The sequence below is a fragment of the Myotis nattereri genome (assembly GCF_964212035.1).
Source record: "Myotis nattereri genome assembly, chromosome: 11".
NCBI lineage: Eukaryota > Metazoa > Chordata > Mammalia > Chiroptera > Vespertilionidae > Myotis > Myotis nattereri.
The window spans coordinates 3,656,730-3,678,264 of NC_138086.1; the positions used below are offsets into that span (position 1 = coordinate 3,656,730).

Genomic DNA, 21,535 nt, shown 5'->3' on the forward strand with positions numbered 1-21,535 from the left:
ACAACAACATCGAAACTACAACTATAAGACAAAACAGCAATCATCCAGAACCACGGGAAAGCTGGCCGAGTGGAAGTTCTACAACTAGAAGGAAACAAAGAAGTGCATTGAGACCAGGTAGGAGGTGCAGAGGTGCCAAGAACAGAGGTACAAAGGCGCGTGTGAGGCGGGCTGCACCTGGATGGGTGGTTTTTTTCAATTGGAAGGAGATACAAGCTCTCGAATGCACTGAGCTCGTTTAAGGAGAGATTCTGGGGTTCCAGACTCCTACGGGGAGAAATTGGACTGACTTGCAGCAGTTTGGGAAGTTAGGGAGGCTTTCTCGCAGAGCTGCTTGCAGGGATCATTGTTGCTGTGGGGGCGCGGGACTGCAGAGACGTAGAGTGGCGGAGACGTGAGGAGTCACGGAGACGCTGATGACAGCCATTGCTGTTTGCTCCACCCTGGTGATTCTCTGAGACCTCACTCCACTCAAATTACATCCCCTCCCAAGCTGTGCTCAGCGGCGCAAAGGAATCACCTCGGCTTTTGCAGCCTAATCTAACTGCAGCTGGGTCAGAGAGATCCAAAACTTCAAAATCCCAAACAGAGAGGAGAAACCTGCTGATATCGCTGTAGCTCCTGCTGGGTGGACTCACACAGTGGTTGACTTGGAGATCCAGGAGCCAGGGTACCCCTGGTCAGATACCAGATTTCAACTCCTCACATCTATAAGGGACACACTCAAGAGGCAGACTCAGTAAGCACCAAAGCCCCACTGAAGCAAGTCCTGCCCCATAAGGGTGTCTCCAGCACAGCAGTTCTTCTTATAGACACAGTGGGTCCTCGCAGTCAGCCAAAAATGCGAAGACAAAGAAACATGTCACAAATGAAAGAAATGGAGGAAAGCAAACTAATGGAGGACATAGAGTTCCGAACCACAGTTATAAGATTACTCAAGAATCTTCTACAAACCTCTGAGGAACTTAGTGAGACCTTCAAGGATCTTAATGAGAATGCCAAACAAATGGAAAAGGACCAGTCAGAAATTAAACATACACTGACTGAAATAAAAAATAATATACAGAGATCCAACAGCAGATGAGATGATCCCAAGAATCCAGTCAAAGATTTGAAATATGAAGAAGCAAAAAACACCCATCCGGAAAAGCAAAACGAAAAAAGGATCCAAAAATATGAAGATAGTGTAAGGAGCCTCTGGGACAACTTCAAACGTACCAACATCCAAACTATCGGGGTGCCAGAAGAAGAGAGAGAGCAAGATAATGAAAGCCTATTAGAAGAAATAATGACAGAAAACTTCCCCTACCTGATGAAAGAAATAGACTTACAAGTCCAGGAAGCGAAGAGAACCCCAAACAAAAGGAATCCAAAGAGGACCACACCAAGACACATCATAATTAAAATGCCAAGGGCTAAAGACAAAGAGAGAATCTTAAAAGCAGCAAGAGAAAAACAGTTAGTTACCTACAAGGGAGTACCCATACGACTGTCAGCTGATTTCTCAATAGAAACCATGCAGGCCAAAAGGGAGTGGGAAGAAATATTCAAAGTGATGAATAGCAAGAACCTACAACCAAGATTACTCTACCCAGCAAAGCTATCATGTAGAATTGAAGGTCAGATAAAGAGCTTCACAGACAAGAAAAAGCTAAAGGAGTTTATCACCACCAAACCAGGATTATATGAAATGCTGAAGGATATTCTTTAAGAAGAGGAAGAAGAAGAAAAAGGTAAAGATAAAATCTATGAACAATAAAGTGACAACAAATAAATGTCTATCAACAAGTGAACCTAAAAATTAAGTCAGAATAATCCGGTGAATATAATATAAGCAGGGGCATAGAAAGGGAGTGAACTGTCAATTCTTGGGGGGAAGGGGGTGTGGGGGTGCGGGAAGAGATTGGACAAAAATCTTACACCTATGGATGAGGACAGTGGCAGGGGGTAAGGGCATGGGGTGGGGTGGGGTGGGGTGGGAACCAGGTGGAGGGGAGCTATGGGGGGAAAAAGAGGAACATCTGTAATAATCTGAATAAAGATTTATTAATTTAAAAAAAAGATATATCTGCCAATGGACTTATATCCAGAATATATACATATCCATCTATCTAAAATATAGACAGTATGTAGAGATACTACAATCCACACAAAAATCTATAGATAATATACATGTATAGACAATACATATTTTGTGTAGACTATATAAACTATGTATAGCATATATAGACAAAAATTTTAAAGACAACCTACTTTTTAAAAAGAGACTAAAAATGGATGCAAAGAAGATATATAATTCCAGCACATGGAAAGGTACAAAACATCATTAGTTATCAGAGAACTACAAACTCAGGTCATGATAACACACCCACTAATATTAAATGGACAAGATTAACAATAGCAAATGATGGAGAACAACTGAGATCTCATACAGGATTGGTGGGAGTACAGAATGATACAACCACTTTGGAAAACCACTTGGTGATTCTGTGTAGAATTAAGCATAATCCTACTCTGTCACAATAATTCCACTCCTAGTTAATACCAAGTGAAAAGAAAAGATACAGCCGCAAAAGGAAATGGAAACAACCCAAGTATCTATTATCAGGATAAATGAACAAGTACTGTGCCCATCACTGAATGTAAATGTTATCACAACTGAAAAAGTAAATATTTAAACAGTGCAAAGCTTTTTTTAAAGCTTCTCTCATCTCTTCCTTTATATGTGCCAAAACTAAAATAGCAACCTTTTAAACCATTTTTTAAGACAACAGCACAACTGGCACTGATGTGGCTGTATAATTTAAAAAGCTGATCATCTTCATAATTACATCTTTCTAATTTGTTTTCAGTATAGTGATTTCTTTGTATACCCAATCAAGAACACTCATTAAGTAAAAGGAGCAACCTAAAATAGGCTTTTAAAATGAAACTACTTTTGAGTTCCATAATTCAGGTTCTAATATGTACTGAAACACAACTCCTGAAATCAAGTCATCTGAAAGGCAGGACGCTCTCTACTGTCTGAAGCAACCCAGAGCCTTGCACACTGCCAGGCAACACAAGCCAAGTACTGTTGGTTCATCAACACCCTGCAGGCATTTAAGAAAAGGGGTCAAAAACTAGGAAGACACCTATAAGTGGCAAATTAAAGCTGTTGATCCTCCCTGAGGACTTTATAACTTAGACTTCTAAAAAAGATAGAATGACAGTCCTCCAAAAGCAAAGCCCTCCGAAAGATGTTGAAACGGCACAGGACACCAACACCTCCTGAGCATCTGAATAGGACCAGGCCCAAGTGCTCAATAATGGTCTTTCTGCCTGAACGTCGGTAATTTCACTCTAAGAAAACAAGCCAGCAAATCCCTGCTTCCAAGGGCTGGTAACAGTCCTGAGAGCAAAAAGTATTAGTACAAGGAATTGTCAATCAACACAAAAAATGAGCAACATAAACAAGGTAAACCAACAATTAAGGACAAAAGGCTAAGAAAGTAAATGTATGCGTGACTCTCGTAACAGGTGGTATAAAAAGACAAACTATTTCATCCGGATTGGGTTTTACTTTCTGCTCTATAAACAGATTCAGAATGACAATGACGCGAGCGTTTTATATAAGAGTTACAGCAACTAGAAATCCCAGGAGTGAAACAAATGCAGTATAGTTCTGTGCCTTCCAAATTAAAGGCTCAAGGTTTTAACCACCCTGTATTTCCAAGTTGATAAAAGTTATTCTCACAGCAAAAACATTTAAAAAATATTTGGTGTACAAAGCATAATATCCCCACTGTCTATAACCATTTTTGTCTTTATCCACATGGATGGTTTTTGAGTCATGCATATATCTACAGTTAACGGGGGAACTTAAGGGGAGAATTCTGTTATCTTGTTCTCATCTGACACGTCACGAGCCTCCTTCCATGTCCAACAGAGAGGCGTCCTACAGTTCTTCTAAGGTAAGGCCACCATTTACCTGACCCTCTCGGAAAATCCACATGGTTCCATTTATTCTCAAGGCTGCAAACAAGTACCTGGTGTGATTTTTAAACACATCCTAGATGAACTCTTTTGAATGACTTCGTCAAAGTGGATGAAAGCCCGGACTCTAAGGCGTTTGATACTGTCAAGAACAGTGAAAGGCCTCACTCAGACTTTGACCCTCTTGCAGGCCCGTGAGGCAGCCTGCCACTGCTTTGTAGGTGCTGTGAGAAGACACAGACTCCTGGTCAGAGACTAGGACCATTTATTACTTTTAACAGGAGCAGTGGCATTTTGGGCCAGCTTCCTGAGCCCAAATTCCCTCCGGACCATGTGAAGAGGAGATCTGGTTGATCCTGCACACAGGGGACCCTAAGTTGAGGGATATGAGTCTGTAAGCTGAAAGCAAGCCTGCCCCCTTGCTCAGGAGGACGGTACTGTCTTTCAAGGCTGTTTATGTATCATAGATCCTTGAAAAGATACCCAAGAACAAAGATAAGTCAACTCTTTGCTCACAAAACACGCAGACATGACAGACCCAAAGAAAATCGCCTCCTGGCAGTCACTATTTCCACAATGGCTCCTCAACTGAATGAGACTATACCTGACCAATAATTTCTATTTTTGCCAACATTAAAATAGGTTAAAATTCAAATTTTTGTTTTAGCTTTTATTTTACTTTTTATATACGTTTTATATACTTTCTGATTTTTTTATTATTTTCCTTATTTTTTGATTACTTTCTCACATTACTTACCCTTTAGGGCAGTGATGGCGAACCTATAACACGTGTGTCAGAGTTGACACGTGAACTCATTCTTTTGGTTGATTTTTCTTTGTTAAATGGCATTTAAATACATAAAATAAATATCAAAAATATAAATCTTTGTTTTACTATGGTTGCAAATATCAAAAAATTTCTATATGTGACATGGCACCAGAGTTAAGCTAGGGTTTTTCAAAATGCTGACACGCCGAGCTCAAAAGGTTCGCCATCACTGCTTTAGGGGCTCATCTGTATATACTGAATCTACTATATACTGAATATACTAACTTTATACACTAAGTATATTAATTCTTAGGCTCACATGTAAATATTTCCCCATTCTTGTCACTTGTCTAACCTTGTTTTAGGGTATCTTTATATGACCAGATGACTCTTTTCCTTCATGGCCTAATACCAAGAGGAGCAGAGACAACCTAGTGCTCACTTCCATTCACACTCTGTCACGTCCTTAAGAATAAAAATCTCAGGCTAAGCTGGACACACTGATAATAAAACACTACATCAAGCATGTCAAACTCAAAAGCTAACACAAGCCAAATAAACAAGGTTTAAGTTTCTGTGGGCCGCAAAAAAACAAAAACTTCAATTTTCATAGAAATGTATGTTTATTTCGATAGAGACATGAGTAATCGTTAACATAAAAAAATAGAACATTTTAATAAAAATTAATATTTTCTTGAACATTAACTTACCAGACACTGAATAACTGCACAAATTAATAAGCGTAACGCAAATAAACCTATTTTTCTTGTCCTCCATTAGCGAAATATTTCCTGTTACGCACACCAAGCAAGTCTCTACAGGACTAATGATGTGGCAATTGGCTGCTAAAATATTCGCTGCTAGTATTAGTGGAGAGAAATGGTGTGCCTGCGCATAAGGGGTGTAAGGGAAATGAATGCAACACGACTAATCAGCCATTAGTGAACACTGTAGTTTGTTATTAACTAGAGGCCCGGTGCACGAATTCGTGCACCACTGGGGACCCTCAGCCTGCCTTGCAGGATAGGGCCAAAACCAGCTCTCCGACATCCCCCAAGGGGTCCTGGATTGCAAGAGGGCAAAGGCCAGGCCAAGGGACCCCACCAGTGCACGATCAGGGACAGGGAGGGATGCAGAAGGTTGGCCAGGCAGGGAGGGGCCACAGGAGGGCTCCAGGGCATGTCTGGCCCATCTTGCTCAGTCCCAATCTGCCAGACCCCAGCAGCAAGCTAACCTACCGGTTGGAGCATCTGCCCCCTGGTGGTCAGTGCACATCACAGCAAGCAGTTGAGTGGACTTAGCATATCATTAGCATATTACGTTTTGATTGGTTGAACAGTCAACCAGTCGACCACTTAGCATATTAGGCTTTTATTATATAGGATTATGTATAATAGGATATTATAAAACTTAAGTCACAAAATTTTTATTAAAACATTTCTTACATACCATTATATTGGCTGGGCTGCATGCAGGCCGCAAGTCTGACATGCTTGTGCTACATCCACCAGTCTCCCTGCTGTGAGGGACAGCCCTGTGACTAAGGCACAACTTATGAGATGGTGAAGTGTCGTGGGCAAATTCCACACAGTCCCTTTAGTCCCCTGCACAGCCTGCTGCCGGATGTGGCTCTGGGAGAGCAGCAGCCCAGGAGCTGTACCATCAAATTGGCATGATGCCGGCACACTGATTACCCAGTGAGGACAACACCAGGTCTAAAATGACCTCTGGAACTTTCTACACTAGTGGAAAGTAAACTTCTAATATTCAGCAAGTTTTCAGATTTACTGGTAAACCTAAAGCTAACACATCATTATTAAAATGTTTTCTTTTAATGCATGTACAGTTTGATGTGTGTACGTGCATGTGTACATATGCATGCTTATTTGGTTTTCGTACACTGAAATCTTTATTCAATCTGAGATCCATATATGTATAATTAAAGTGCAAGGAGAGGTCCAACTTTTCCCAAAATGACCATCAGCCTTACTAAGTATGTCTGAGATATGCTCTTATTAATTCACATATATTACGAGTTCCTTTACTCTATGACTAGATCTAATCATTAATGTTCCTCCAAAGATATCCCTTCATAAGCCTGCAAGATTCTTCATCCTAACAGCCATTAAAAGAGAAAAGTTTTTCGCATATAGCTTTTAGGGGGTGTCAGCATGTTTCATCTTGTTGACTCACGCTTAATAGTTTTAGCACATTTTACTACGGCAGTTACCTGCCGGAGGAGAAAACACTAAACGCAAAGGAAGATGACCTTCCCCTGTGCCAATGAGAACAGAGCACAGCATGGAACCCAACTGCTGTGGTCAGTGACAGGGCTCTGCGCCAAACTTCAAGTGCCCAAACTCCAAGGAATCGCTTTAATAAAAGTAGCACTAAGGGGAGTAACCTAAACAGAAAGTGACCACCTGCTCCCATGGAGAGCCCGGCAGCAGTAAGGGGCTGGGGTCACACCAGGTTCAAACCTTACAGCAACAGAGGACCAAAGAAGAGCAATTCAGTTCAACACAGGAGCTGCACTGAGAACCACAGGCTAGGTTCTCCATCGGCCGGTCCCTGAATAAGAGATGATTCAGGTCTATATGAAATGTAAGGGGCATGTCAGCAGGCAGGAGGCTCTTGAGGGCACCCAGTAGGAAGCAGCCAGCTGAGAGGGGAAGAAAGGCTCCTGCAAGTATTGCCAGCAAGAGACTAGAAGATCTGATCCTATCCGGGGGAACTGGACTTCCCAGTGTCCCTGCCCCCAATAAAATGAACACTGGACAGTTACAGGCAGGCATCAAAGAGTGAACACACCATGGAGACTGAACAACCTTCTGTACAGTACAGAGAGAGGAAAATCCACTGTCCCAAATTAAACAAACTTCCAAAACCTCCAAGGCAGATGAGACCGTCAGGAACCAACTGACACCATTCCCAAAGTCAGGGAGAACAAACATGGCCAAATGATGCTAATCAAAAGTCCAGCCAATAGACACTCAAGTACAGTCTGCAGTACTGGATCCTCACTGGCAAACAAAACTCTGCTACCCTTTTCATAAATTATCATCCTGAAACTGTTCTTACACAACAATGTTTTATGAAATCTCACTGTGTTCATTTTAAAGACCCTAAATACTAGTAAATTGATTGTGCTTAAAGTATAAATTAACTCAACAATTTTCTAATGTTTTGTTACATAATGAGTAATATGCACTCGTTCCTAAGTACAAGTTTTTAAATCAAATACCAATTCACTCTCAAGAACAGGACCAGCAAAATCCTTAGGATCTAAGGATCTTCGCACTTCTGAGTATAGCGGGAAAGACCCCCAGAGCTGTTTGTTCATCAATGCAGATCTGACTCTTCACATGTAAAATTCCGTGGTTTTGATTCTACCCCAAGATACACAAAATTCTTCATGTGCTCTCCCAGAGTAAGCTAGAATGGACAGACCACGCTCATGGTCAGCACTGCAGAGTAGGACCGGCAACCACAGGTAATAAACTAAACCCCATGGGACACACAGGCATGCGATCTACTTGTGCTCCTTAGTCTAATAGTGAAGAATAAATGAATACGAACACCAATAACGGCCTCTTTGCTGCAGAGCTGGGGGAGGATTTCACAGTTTAAGTCCACATATCAAACACAGAAGAGGTAATGCCAGATTCCACCGCTGTGAACTATAAAGATGGGAGAAAGGGAAGAAAGACTATGACTGTGAAGCCCCATGTACTGAGGTGAGCTGACACTAACTCACAAAAAGACACCCAACTACTCAGCCTCATCTTTAAAGTTTATAACTCTCTGTAAAAATATTATAGCACTTTCAGAATTTCTAAGTATTTGTTTTAATTCCTGAAAAAAAAATTAATTTTAACAAAGAAAAGTACTGTGAGTATATTCAATTTCAATATTTTTTTCTTTTTGATACCTGAATCTCAGACCACAAAGGCTGGCTAATTCAGATGGACATTATACAACCATGGCCCTAGGTAATCTCAGTGTGAGGATGGATGGAAAACTCACTTACTAGAAATACTCTTCCTAACCAACTACAGGAGTGCCACGATGAGGGTACACCTTGTGGGGGGCACACTAACAAGTGCTTTCCAACTGTAGTTTGTTCCAATAAATTTAAGTGCACAGAAGGCAAGGGCCATGCTTCATGCTTCATGTCTTTTAGCAATATTTGTGGCCCCAGTGCTTGAACATCAGTACAGACTGGTTCAACTGCTGAATTTACAAGGGAGAGGACCAGATACAATTTGTCAATCATCTGATTTTACCGATATTCAGTAGAAAGAATAAAATGCTACAACTAGGGAATAACTAGGCACAATTTTAAAAGACTATGACTTCACTTTTAAGAAGCATTCTAAGTAGTGCCCCACATTAAGCTGGCTTACAACACAGCAGGAGAGCAGAGAGCACCTGTCCACACAGGGAAGGATGACCAACACAAACCACTACAGGATTAGCAAAGAGCAAGTGTCCAGGATGCCTTCTCCGTGCCTCTCTTTACTAAAACTTCAAACAGTTTTCATTACTAGACCTACTGAACAGAAAGCATTAAAAAGAGTCAAATCAAATAGCTACTGAGATACTCAAACACAATCACGACTGGAAATATTCTAAGATTCCACATAAACAAGCTGTAGGAAATGGGCCTCCGTGACCCATCTCCAGCATGGTCGGCTTTTGATGGAAATGGTTGCTGAGTTTCCCCAGGGCAAACAGACCGTAGGGAGGAGGGAGGAGGATATAGAACAAAGCACTGCGGCCAGCATCATGGTGGAAACCCCCGAGGTACCTGCCTCAACTAGACTGGGGGAGGTGGAGGCAACTAGAAAAGGCTTCAGCCCAATTTTTTTAAATGGCCCAATGGGAGACAGCAAGACCTAGGCGACATATGAGGAAACAGGTGACCCCACAGTACTCAGCCAATGAGGACCCGGAGGAGGGACTGAATAAACAGGCTGTGTTTGCTGCCCCAGATGTACCTGTACAACTGGACAGGCACCCGCTCTTGAGAACTTATTAAAAGTCTGATTTTTTCCATACTTCTGTCTCTGAGTCCGTTACTTGAATTCAGACAGGTGAGGACTTCTCACACAATCTTTTTGCAATTATATACATACTAGAGGTCCGGTGCATGACATTCGTGCACTGGGGGGGGGGGGGGGGGGGGGGGGGAAGAATCCTCAGCCCTGCCTGTGCCCTTTCTCAGTCCAGGAGCCCTTGAAGGGACATCCTTAGCACTACCATGGAGGCAGGCCGCTGCGTTCGCCAACCATGAGCCCGGCTTGTGGCTGAGCCATGATCCCTCTGTGGGAGCGCACTGACCACCAGGGGGCAGCTCCTGCATTGAGCGTCTGCCCTCTGGTGGTTAGTGTGTGTCATAGGGACCGGTCGTTCTGTCCTTCAGTCAATTTGCATATTACCATTTTATTATATAGGATATGTATTTCATTGGCCAAAATCCAGCAATTTTTGAACTTTTTTCTCAAATGCAAGCTTCCTCCGAATGAGATCATAGGAGAGAGGGCAGAGCTCCCCCTGCAAGAGGCTATGTACACCCTAATTCTGCAGGCTCCCCCACCCCCTGCAGCCCCATGTACCATGCATTTCAGTGCAACCCCTATGTCCTGAAAACACCAAGATCCTACTGCAGCTATGATCACATCCTTCCACATAATCTCGTAAGAGCTAGTTTTAAAAACAAATCTCTTTAATGATGAATCACTAAAGACACATGAGCAGCCTTTCACTAGCACCTTTTCTGTTGATATTCAATTTAAAAACAGAAAGCTACTATGAAAATCATCTTTCTGAAATAAAAATCAGTAGTCTCCACTTCCTGATCACAGATAACAAATTCCTGTGACATTCCCTAAACTAACCTCCCATCTCTTTATTCCTGTTTGGACAGTTCTCGGTTACAGAAAGGATGAATGAACAGGACATCAATCACTTTCAAATATTAGCACCTTAAAGATGTCTTTAGCAGGTCAATAATCTTTTCACCTTAGAAGAACTTTATCAGATCTTGTCTAAAGCCAGAATAAAAGCTCTGCATTAAGTACTTCTAACAATTGACAGTGTATCTGCACCACACAAAGCTGTTTTCTTCCTTAGGGTGCAATCCTCAAGGTCACAATTCTGTACAGCCTTCCAGAATGACAAAGGAGCATTACCTCCAGCCAAACAAGCTGTCAACACAAACTTTGTCACAGCTCAGATAAAGAAACTGGCAGACAGTGATAATAAGGTCTAATTTCCCTCCCTCCCGAGGGAGGGAAATAGATTTCAAATCAGTCTAGAAACCTGTGCCCTGGCAGCCAGGTTATCTTTGGCACACAAAGGAGAAGGACTCACTGTGAATTCATCTAAAGGCTCATTGATCTCGATGTCCAACACTTCGTCATTGTACAGCTGCTCCTCCTCTGGCTCTTCCACATACTCCATGTGGTCTTCTGTCAGCTCGGCATCCTGGCCTTCATACTGTCCTTCCTCCGGATACTCATGAGCATACAATTCAGACCCATCGGACTTGTGGTAAACCAGTTCGTCCTCTCCTTGCTCATACTCGGATTCCTGTTCTCCAGACTGGTCATTAGTGTTGTCAGCCAGTTCATATGATGTGACCATGCCAGATGTGGTTTTCAGACTAATTGTGACACCCTGAGAACTAGAGGGAACAAAAATACAGAACGGTGCCAATTAGAGTGGAGCTCAAAACTAAGTCATACACCAATTAACTGTTACAAGGACAAACCTTGACTGGAGAAAAGTTATTCCAGTTCTTATAAATACACACTAAGCCCAACAAGGACTGAAAACAGAGTTCGTATTCTGCACTGAGCCAGCACCGCACACTCTCACAGGACAGCAGCCTGTGTGGCGTACTAAGCCAGCAATGCACCCTCTGATGGAACAGCACCCCGACTATCAGCAGCTGCAGGTTATTTGACCACGAGAATCAGATCAACCAGTTGGGAAAACAGGTCTGATTTGACTGGCAAAAGTTGAGATCTGAATGCAAATAGTGTATTTCATTCTAACTACCAGAATGAAAAGGATGGCATGTTTTCTAAGATGTCAAAGTAAAAATAGGAGTATTACTCTATAAACAAAAAAATCATAATTATAAAAACTATTTTTTTAAATCCATGGTGCAAATTACAGGCTCCTATTTTAAAATAAAAATATTAAAAATGTGTATAAACCTACATTTTAATGTTCAAATAAATAAAATTTATCCTAGTCACAAACATGAAAAAATTAGTTCATAATTTCTGAGCAACATACCAGGGTTAAAGTTTTAAAACTGCAAAAAAAATTCATATTCTACCTATTAAGTCACAAAAGCTAGTAAAGTGTAAGATACACTTAAAATACAAGATTTTGCAAATAAATCTAAGTCCCACATATTAAGTATCCAATCCTAACAAAACATGTACGCCACACAGACATTATGTGGTTTAAAAACTCCAAAGATCTGCTTCAAGGCAACCCCACTGTGATGTTGGTGTGTGGAGGTGAAGGCTTTGGGAGGTGCTTAAGTCACAAGGCTGGAGCTTCATGATGGGATTAGTGCCCTTACAAAAGGGACCCCAAAGAGCCTCTCTCCCTGAGGCTCTGTGTCACCTGAGAACACAGTGAGAAAGCACCATCTGTGAACCAGAAAATGGGTCCCCACCAGACCCTGACAGGGCTAGCTAGCACTTTGGCCTTGGACTTCCCGGGCTCCAGAACTGTGGGAAATAAATTTGTTGTTTATAAGCCACCCAGTTTATAGTATTTTACTATTGAAGCCCAAACAGACTAAAACAATTACATTCAGATAGTCAACCGGAGATAAAGTACAGTCCAAAGGAATTTCCAAAATGGCAATCCCCAATGGTAATCAGCTAGGTACAAGTAAAAACTGTCTAGAAGAAAGCAAAAACAGCAACAGCAAACAGCAGCAAACAAAATGACGAGCCCAGGGGCATTGCCCCAATCAGATATAGCAATTACTCAAAACAGCAGTACACACCTGTGCTGAGCTTTCTTATCACCTGCACTCAGCAGAACCCACAGAGGTCATTAAATGTAAGGCCAACACTGACTTTTCCACTTATAGAAAAGTGTACCTATTTATGGCTTTTACATCAGAGTTATATTAATATCCCATTTAGAATAAAATCATATGTTAAAAATATAATACATTAAATTATCTCCATTGTAATTGTAAATTACAAACAGTTCTTATCAACTTAGTTAAATAAAGACAATTTTTAAGGAGTTAATAGAATACCTGAAATTTTCGTCGTCTTCATTATCACTCTGTAAAAGATCATCGTTCAGCTCTTCGTCTGACAAATCCGACTGATTCTAATTAAAATAAGAAATCTACTTAATGCATGTCATTTCCGTAATAAGACTTGTTATAAAAAGTGCAAAATCACGCTGACTGGATTGTTTCTAACCTTGTTATTAAAATATTTACCATTCAGAAAGTTTTCAGTTTCACGTAACCAGTGACAAAATGGAGAAATCCCACATACAGCATACTTGCTTACTACCCCAGACTAGTTTTTAGATGCACAGTCAAGTAGGTATAGAAGTAACAAGCATAATGATCATATTTACTATAATTCTAACCAAAAAGGGGAAGTCTCATGGTGACACCCTACAAACAAAAATTTTTCTTAAAGACACCATAAGATTTTACTAGATGTAACATTGTTAGTATAATAAATCTAAAGACTTTTTAAAGAAAAAGGAAAAAAGTGGAATTTTAGAAATAAACAGATTTTAAATAACCGGATCACTAAATTAAAATGATAAGGGATTAAAATAAAACTTTGGTTTGTCCAACACAGTTGGCACATGAAAATAAATATGACTACTCAGGTCCTCACTCCTGTTCTTGACGGCCCTGTGCACTCATCATGTAAGTAGAGGTAACTGGTGATTTTGTCAACTGGTCACATTTCTATAGTTTCAGGTTAAATGTATACCAGTATCGTAGACAGGGGGCAGGGAGGAACTTCACATTTTACTTGTCTATTAAAATTATTTCTATGATATATGTAAATTACCACTCCCCCTCCAAAAGACAATCCAAGCCCCGTCCCCACACACACATTAGGGACAAAAAAAAACAACAACAAAACACTTGGTTTTCTACTTAAAGAAGCAGGAAACAAATAAGCAGTATTTTCCCAGCATTTTATAGCTTATAAAAATAGATTTTTTCCAAGCTTGTCTGTATACTTTCTACAAAAATTGGCTTCTCAAACTTGTCTGTATATCCTCTATTATAGTATTTTTGATGTAAGCCAAAAATATATCAAGCTTATTAGTCGTTCTTATTAGTCCCAAGAGACTCCACCCAATCGCTGACATTAGAATAAGATAAAAACATAGACCCTGTACTTAGTTTACTTGAAGGGAGGTGGAGCAGCTGAAACAAAGCAGACTGCTTTAATGGAGTCAAAATGAAGTTTCACCTCGTTGCCCACATATTCGGTCATCCCAACTGGGCGAGTTTTGAGTGATAGGAACGCCATTAACAGGTGTGAGCCAGGCCTGTCATGGGTGAACCCAGGTATAGCTGCCCAATTCATTAAATAAACCACTTTCAGGAAATCTTTAAAAATTAATCCAATAAAGCCAAATTCCATTCAATAAGAGGCTGCTTCCTTCAGTCATTTTAGTTAAACATTTAAGTATTTGTCAAAAATCAATGAACCAAGAAATAATTCACCAAACAAAAAAAGAACATATGTTGTAATGGACCCCTGATGGTAATCTATCTCACTTTTGAGTTCTGCAGATTCAACTTTGTGTCAATTCTGAACCTAATGAGTAACAGACAGAGGAGACAATGATCAAAACACCCACTTTATTGATAAAGCTGGAAGGAAGAGCTAGACTAAATCCTTGAGGCCAAACTGATGTCAACTCCCTCCCAATGAACTGGAGCGAGCTCTCTCCGCAGGCAGAAGCGGAGAAGCCGGGGGGGTTCTGCTCAGAACGGTCTGACGGAAAGCAGGGCAAAAAGAGCCCAAGAAAGGAAGAGACAGTGGCCATGAATGCGCGAAACCTTCCTCCCCTCTCAACAAACCGCCAGACATTCCTGCACAGAAGAGGAGCAAGTAAGAAAGAGAACGAGTGGTTCTCCCATGGCTCTCCGGGACTCCCGAGAATGCAGGCACTTTGATGGGACAGCAACCCTGGGAGAACTCTGGGTGCACCCGAAGAGCACTGTTATGCGCCTGCTGCTGCCCAAGGAGAGCAAAGGAGCTCTGGAGTCACAGGCCAGCGGTCAGCTGCCATCCCATTTCTGACAGCTTTCACCGGGTCACACCAGCCTGCTTTGTCTTACATTTACAGCCTTTCATTTTTACCCTGTACATATTTAAAAATTGACTCTACAACCTCCCTCCTTGACACAGACAAACCTGTCCTCAAGTTGTCCCTCACAGTCTGACATTTTTGCTACACTCAGAACATGGTTTTGAATGAAAGGAGGCCATTAACCTCCCTGGCCACCAGTGGCCTAGGAGTCTCTCTCCAGTCAAAGTTACATCTCCGTACATTTTGTGGAGACTCAAGTGTGAAAAAGACAGTGGTCAGTCAGCCAGTGCACCCATCGCCTGGGCTCCTCTCACAGCCCTATAATAAACTCACCAATACCTGACCAAATTCAATCTCATTAGCAACCAAATAAATAGAAAGTAAACCAACTAGATATAATTTTTCATCTATCGCACTGAGGAAGATTTTTGTTTTTGTTATTTTTGGTTATCCTCACATGAGGATATTTTCCCATTGCATAAAGATGAAGCAAGACTGTCTTTAACGAAAATTGCTAAAGCAGGTGACAAATGCATGAGGGTCCTGTTACACTGTTCCCTCTTTGTTTGTATGGGATTTAAATTTTCTACTAAAAAGTTGTTTTTAGAGAGAGGAACCAAGATGGCGGCATAGGTAAACACCAGAGATTGCTGCCTCACACAACCACTTCAAAAATACAACTAAAAGACGGAACGGACATCATCCAGAACCACAGGAAGGCTGGCTGAGGGGAAATTCTTCAACTAGAAGGAAAGAGAACAGCATACCGAGACTCAGAGGAGGTGCAGTGAGGAAAATACAAAGCGGTTGCTGGGACTCTGAGAGGCAGAGCCTCTGGGGACGGGACTGAGAGCAGCCATAACTGCTCGCTCTGCCCACCCTGTTGATCCCGTGCGACCCGACCCGCCCAAGCCCTGCACAGAGGCATTTGCCGGATAGCCTCAGGCAAAGGCTAGATTAGCACCTCCCCAGAGGACAGAAGTTCTCTCACTGCAGACACAGCTGATTCTCACAGCCAGTTGGCCTGGAGGTCAAATCACCCCCGGTATTACCCACAACAATCAAGGCTTAACTACAACAAGACTGCGCACAAAGACCACTAGGGGGTGCACCAAGAAAGCATAAAAAAATGCCGAGACAAAGAAACAGGACAGAAATGACAGAAATGGAGGATATAGAGCTCAAAACCACAATTTTAAGGTCTCTCAAGAACTGTTTAGAAGCCGCTGATAAACTTAATGAGATCCTCAAGAAATCTAATGAGACCCTCGATGTTGTGATAAAGAACCAACTAGAAATTAAGCATACACTAACTGAAATAAAGAATATTATACAGACTCCCAACAGCAGACCAGAGGATCGCAAGAATCAAGTCAAAGATTTGAAATGCGAAGAAGCAAAAAACACCCAACCGGAAAAGCAAAATGAAAAAAGAATCCGAAAATAGGAAGATAGTGTAAGGAGCCTCTGGGACAGCTTCAAGCGTACCAACATCCGAATTATAGGGGTGCCAGAAGAAGAGAGAGAGCAAGATATTGAAAACCTATTTGAAGAAATAATGACAGAAAACTTCCCCTACCTGGTGAAAGAAATAGACTTCCAAGTCCAGGAAGCGCAGAGAACCCCAAACAAAAGGAATCCAAAGAGGACCACACATAATTAAAATGCCAAGAGCAAAAGACAAAGAGAGAATCTTAAAAGCAGCAAGAGAAAGAAACACAGTTACCTACAAGGGAATCAGCGGATTTCTCAACAGAAACTTTGAGGCCAGAAGGGAGTGGGAAGAAATATTCACAGTGATGAATGCCAAGAACCTACAACCAAGATTACTTTATCCAGCAAAGCTATCATTCAGAATTGAAGGTCAGATAAAGAGCTTCACAGATAAGGAAAAGCTAAAGGAGTTCATCACCACCAAACCAGTATTATACGAAATGCTGAAAGGTATCCTTTAAGAAGAGGAAGAAGAAGAAAAAGGTAAAGATACAAATTATGAACAACAAACATGCATCTATCAACAAGTGAATCTAAGAATCAAGTGAATAAATAATCTGATGAACAGAATGAACTGGTGATTATAATAGAATCAGGGGCATAGAAAGGGAGTGGACTGACTATTCTTGGGGGGGAAAGGGGTGTGGGAGATGCGGGAAGACACTGGACAAAAATCATGCACCTATGGATGAGGACAGTGGGTGGGGAGTGAGGGCGGAGGGTGGGGTGGAAACTGGGAGGAGGGGAGTTATGGGGGGAAAAAAAGAGGAACAAATGTAATAATCTGAACAATAAAGATTTAATAAAAAAAGAAAAAAAAGTTGTTTTTAAAAAATCATAAACAATTAGCTGGAAACAACCCCAATGCACATAGAAATGTCTAGGTACACTTTAGTATACACAAACAATGAAATATTACATACCATTATAAAGTATCTTAAAATAATATTTAGTGACAATAGGAAAATGTCAATGATACAACACTAAATTTAAAAAACAGTATTTTATATGTAAAGTATGTATAAAAACATGAAATGAGAATGAAAGGAAATATGGCAAAATGTCAGTCATGAGGGTTTATATCTATTTTTTCATTATTTTTTAATGTTATTGAACTCTGATTCTGATAGAGTACAAAGTATTTATTTTACATTAGAAGAGAATATCTGTATATCTGAGTATGTTTGAGTATAAAGATAAGCTTATCTCTGAATACTCCCAAAAAGTGAATTCCAGATCCAGTATGCCAAATATTAACTCCAAATATGAAGTTCCTTCAAGAAAAGTGGTAGTTTTACGGTTATCACTCTCACAAACTCAATACCTGCTAGAGTGCCTTGGACAATATAGGAACTAAACAGGGGTCCTCAAACTTTTTAAACAGGGGGCCAGTTCACTGTCCCTCAGACCATTGGAGGGCCGGACTATAGTTTAAAAAAAACTATGAACAAATTCCTATGCACACTAAACATATCTTATTTTGAAGTAAAAAACAAAACGGGAACAAATACAATATTTGTATTTGCATGTGGCCCGCGGGCCGTAGTTTGAGGACCCCTGAACTAAACTATTAAAGAATCTACTGCTTGAGTTATAGTTATCAGAGAATTTACTAACAGTAAATTAACAGTCAGTTCTTTGTGCACTTAAAAATCCAATTCACCAAATTTTAATCTATACCTAACTTTCCAGGAACACATCCCCTTCAGAAGACATATTCCTATATTTTAAGTGTAATAAATGACTACCATTTAGTTTCAAAAAGATCTTTCTTTACTACTTACCTTTTTGCCAGACAGCAAATCTTCTCCAAGTAAGTCATCTTCAAGTTCACTGGAGAGAAGAAGAGATATGTCAATGTATCAACCCATTACATGCTGGGAATCTACCCAGGATTTGGAGGCTTGGGTACGTGCACGTTATACTTGCTATGCTTTCCCTTTTCTTTACTAATAATAAAGACTTATTTTCAAATATATAGGGAACACTGGTCTTTTAAGTGTGAGAGAGGCTTTGCTATCGGAGGTGGCTCTCACTAGACCTCTAAGCTTAGTTTTTCACCTCAATATGAGATCTTTTCTTTTACCTGTTCAGTAATCAGTAAAACAATATACTAGAACAAGTAGTATCTGTGCTTTCTTCTACCTTTAAAAATCTACAAAACATAGGAAAAGATGCCCAATATCATTAACTAGAAAAATTAAAAACCACTGAGAGCATTTGACACTTATCAAACTGCAAAAACTGAAAAAAATTAAAACACGGAACAATCATGCTGATGATGACATACAAGTAAATCATAACTAAGGGAGTTATCTCTATGTGACATGGAGGTCCCAGCAGTCATCTGCCATCTTTTGTCAGCATGTTTATGTTCTGAATGATGGGAACATGCTTTCTCATAAAACAGAAACCCTTGGCAGACCTGAGAAGGGAATGTCAGGGTTTTGTGCTATTCTTGCAGATATATATTTTTATATTTTAAAAAGAAGAATAAACAAAACCATACAGGAAAACATTTAGACACTTAATTATATTACTTATAAAAATCTATTTAAAGACTTTTTACTGTTCAAGGAAACACAGGCCGCAAACTGGGAGGAAATCTCTACAAGCACAAAATAAATTTCCCAAAGTATAAAGAATCATAAAATCAATACGGAAAAGACGACCCAAAAGAAAAACAGACATAGATATAAAAATATAACTGACAGAAAAGAAAATGCAAATGATGAGTAAACTGCTAAAATACACTATTTGATTCAGCTCCTATCAGAATCTTTTAAACAAAAATCAGTTACCACTACTTCCCAGCAAGACCATTTCTTTTACAGGTGAATTTGTTCTAAGCTCGGAGTAATGTTTTATAGGTTGAGAGTCACTGGAGAGTAATGAACTTTATAAAATTATCAAGGCTATGGTATGAGATGTAGTTTCCAATGTAGAGTATTCTGTGAAGTTTCTGGGGCTCCCTACTTTTCCCGACAGGAATCAGGTTCTTGTTTTATAACACTGTTGTTCTTTAGTCAGAGCTGTTCATCTTTATGTTAAACTTTCTGACTACAACCCAAAGTCATTTTCACATTTGCAACACAGTATTTAAATGGCAAAATGCATACAGACAGAATCATCATCATTTGAGAACTCCACCCCCCAGCTCTGTCCCGTGGCCTTCTTCTAGGAAACATCCGTGTGCCGGTGCTCAAGCTCCTCACCAAAAGTAATCGCTACACTGAACGGACATCTATCATTACTGGGGACTTTCCATATACTGTCAGTGTGTGTGTACTTGTGCGTATGTATGTGCGCGCACACATGCACTCCTAAAAAGGTATTTTCATCTTCACAAGGAATCAGGGAAATACAAATTTAAAATATAAAAATGGCAAAAACTGTAAAGTCTACCAAATATTGGGTAGGATGTGGACAACAGGAACTCTTGCAGAAAAGTACTCCAACAACAGCTCTGGGTGTTCACCAAGTCAATACCATCGATGTATAGAAACACAGAGAGATGAGACAACCAGTGTCCCACTGGCCACCCTTTAGACAACACAGGCCTGGAGCCTCTGTCTGGAGTGCCCGTCCTTGTCCTCCAGCCCACCTGGAAAGAGCATCAGGGGGCCAACACACTGTTTTCAGAGAAGATCTCTGTGGAGCCAAGTGGCGGAATGAGATAAATCAGCGTGGACTCTGATACACACAAGCAGGTGTTCATACCTGTCCCAGTCCTCATCTGCAGCCCTTCTCCTCCAGGACCGCTCTGCACCCGGCTTATCAAATTGGTCAAAGTCATCATCTGTGAAGGGGAGACCACAAAAGTCAGTCTTCCCAAATTAAAACACATCCACATCTTCAAATAGTGACACAACCTTTCTTTTGAGGATTCCTGGTATGACATTTTAAAATACAAAAGTTCCATATATAACTCTTAAAAATACTTTAGCCATTTTTAGTAATTAAAAAACCTTAAAGTATAAAGCTATTCAAAGAAAATCAATTTATTGAACACTATTAGAAAAACCACAATAGAACAGTATTTTAATCATAAATTTCAATAAAACATTTTCTTTATAAAATGATTTAATGTGTATTTTGCTACAATTACACAAATGGGGAAAAATTGCTGATTTGCTAATAGTTATATTACTTTTTGTAATCTTTACATATTTCCAAATGAATCATGGAGAACAAAAACCATCATGAAGGAAGTTGTTAGGATAGTGTAGAGAACACAACAGGAACGGGACACAAACCACACATATACAGTGCACCGTGAACAAGGCAGGGGTTGGGACCCCGAAACCCATCAACCCCATGCAGTCAAAAATTCATGTATAACTTTGGCCTCTGCCAAAACTTAACAGTCATCCCTCAGTATCCACTGGAGATTGGTTCCAGAAACCCTTAAGATACCACAATCCACGGATGCTCAAGTCCCTTATACAGCAGGTCCTCAGGTTACATTGGAGATCCATTCCTACGGCACGACGTAACGCTTTTCGCTGTAAGTCAGAACCCACCTAAATAAGCACCTACGTCACTCACATGGAGCACAAACACAGCACTATTGAAGTGAAACAGTAAAAACAATTTAAAAGAAAGATAACAATTCCTGACCTTTACTTGTGGTGAATAAATAATAAAAAACATAAAGCACATATGTACATACAATGAAATGATGAAACTTTTTTTTTTATATAAAGAAATGGGAGAAGGCGACATAACCACGAAAGTCCAATGTAACCCAAGGACTGTCTGGGTAAAACTAGAGGCCCAGCGCGCACGAAATCGTGCAGGAGTAGCTCACTTCCGCTTGCCTCAGCTGGCCGCCCCACCCATCACCAGTAGTAGCTCATGCCCTGCCCTCCGCCACCCATAGCTCTCCAAAGCTAGTAGCTTGCGCCCCCCCTCTGCCGCTCATAGCTCGTGCCCCGCCCCGCCCACCGC

General features: G+C 40.6%; 1 protein-coding gene across 1 annotated transcript in view; it reads right to left on the reverse strand.

The window, feature by feature from the left end:
* The window catches only part of RBM33 (RNA binding motif protein 33), a 121,884-nt gene that overhangs the window by 78,990 nt on the left and 21,359 nt on the right, over positions 1-21,535 (reverse strand). The window contains exons 2-5 of the mRNA XM_081101872.1: positions 20,306-20,384; positions 18,370-18,418; positions 13,044-13,120; positions 11,120-11,432 (exon numbers count right to left, since the gene is read on the reverse strand). Of these exons, the coding sequence (XP_080957998.1) occupies positions 11,120-11,432; positions 13,044-13,120; positions 18,370-18,418; positions 20,306-20,384 (518 nt within the window). The remainder of the gene's footprint in view (positions 1-11,119; positions 11,433-13,043; positions 13,121-18,369; positions 18,419-20,305; positions 20,385-21,535) is intronic.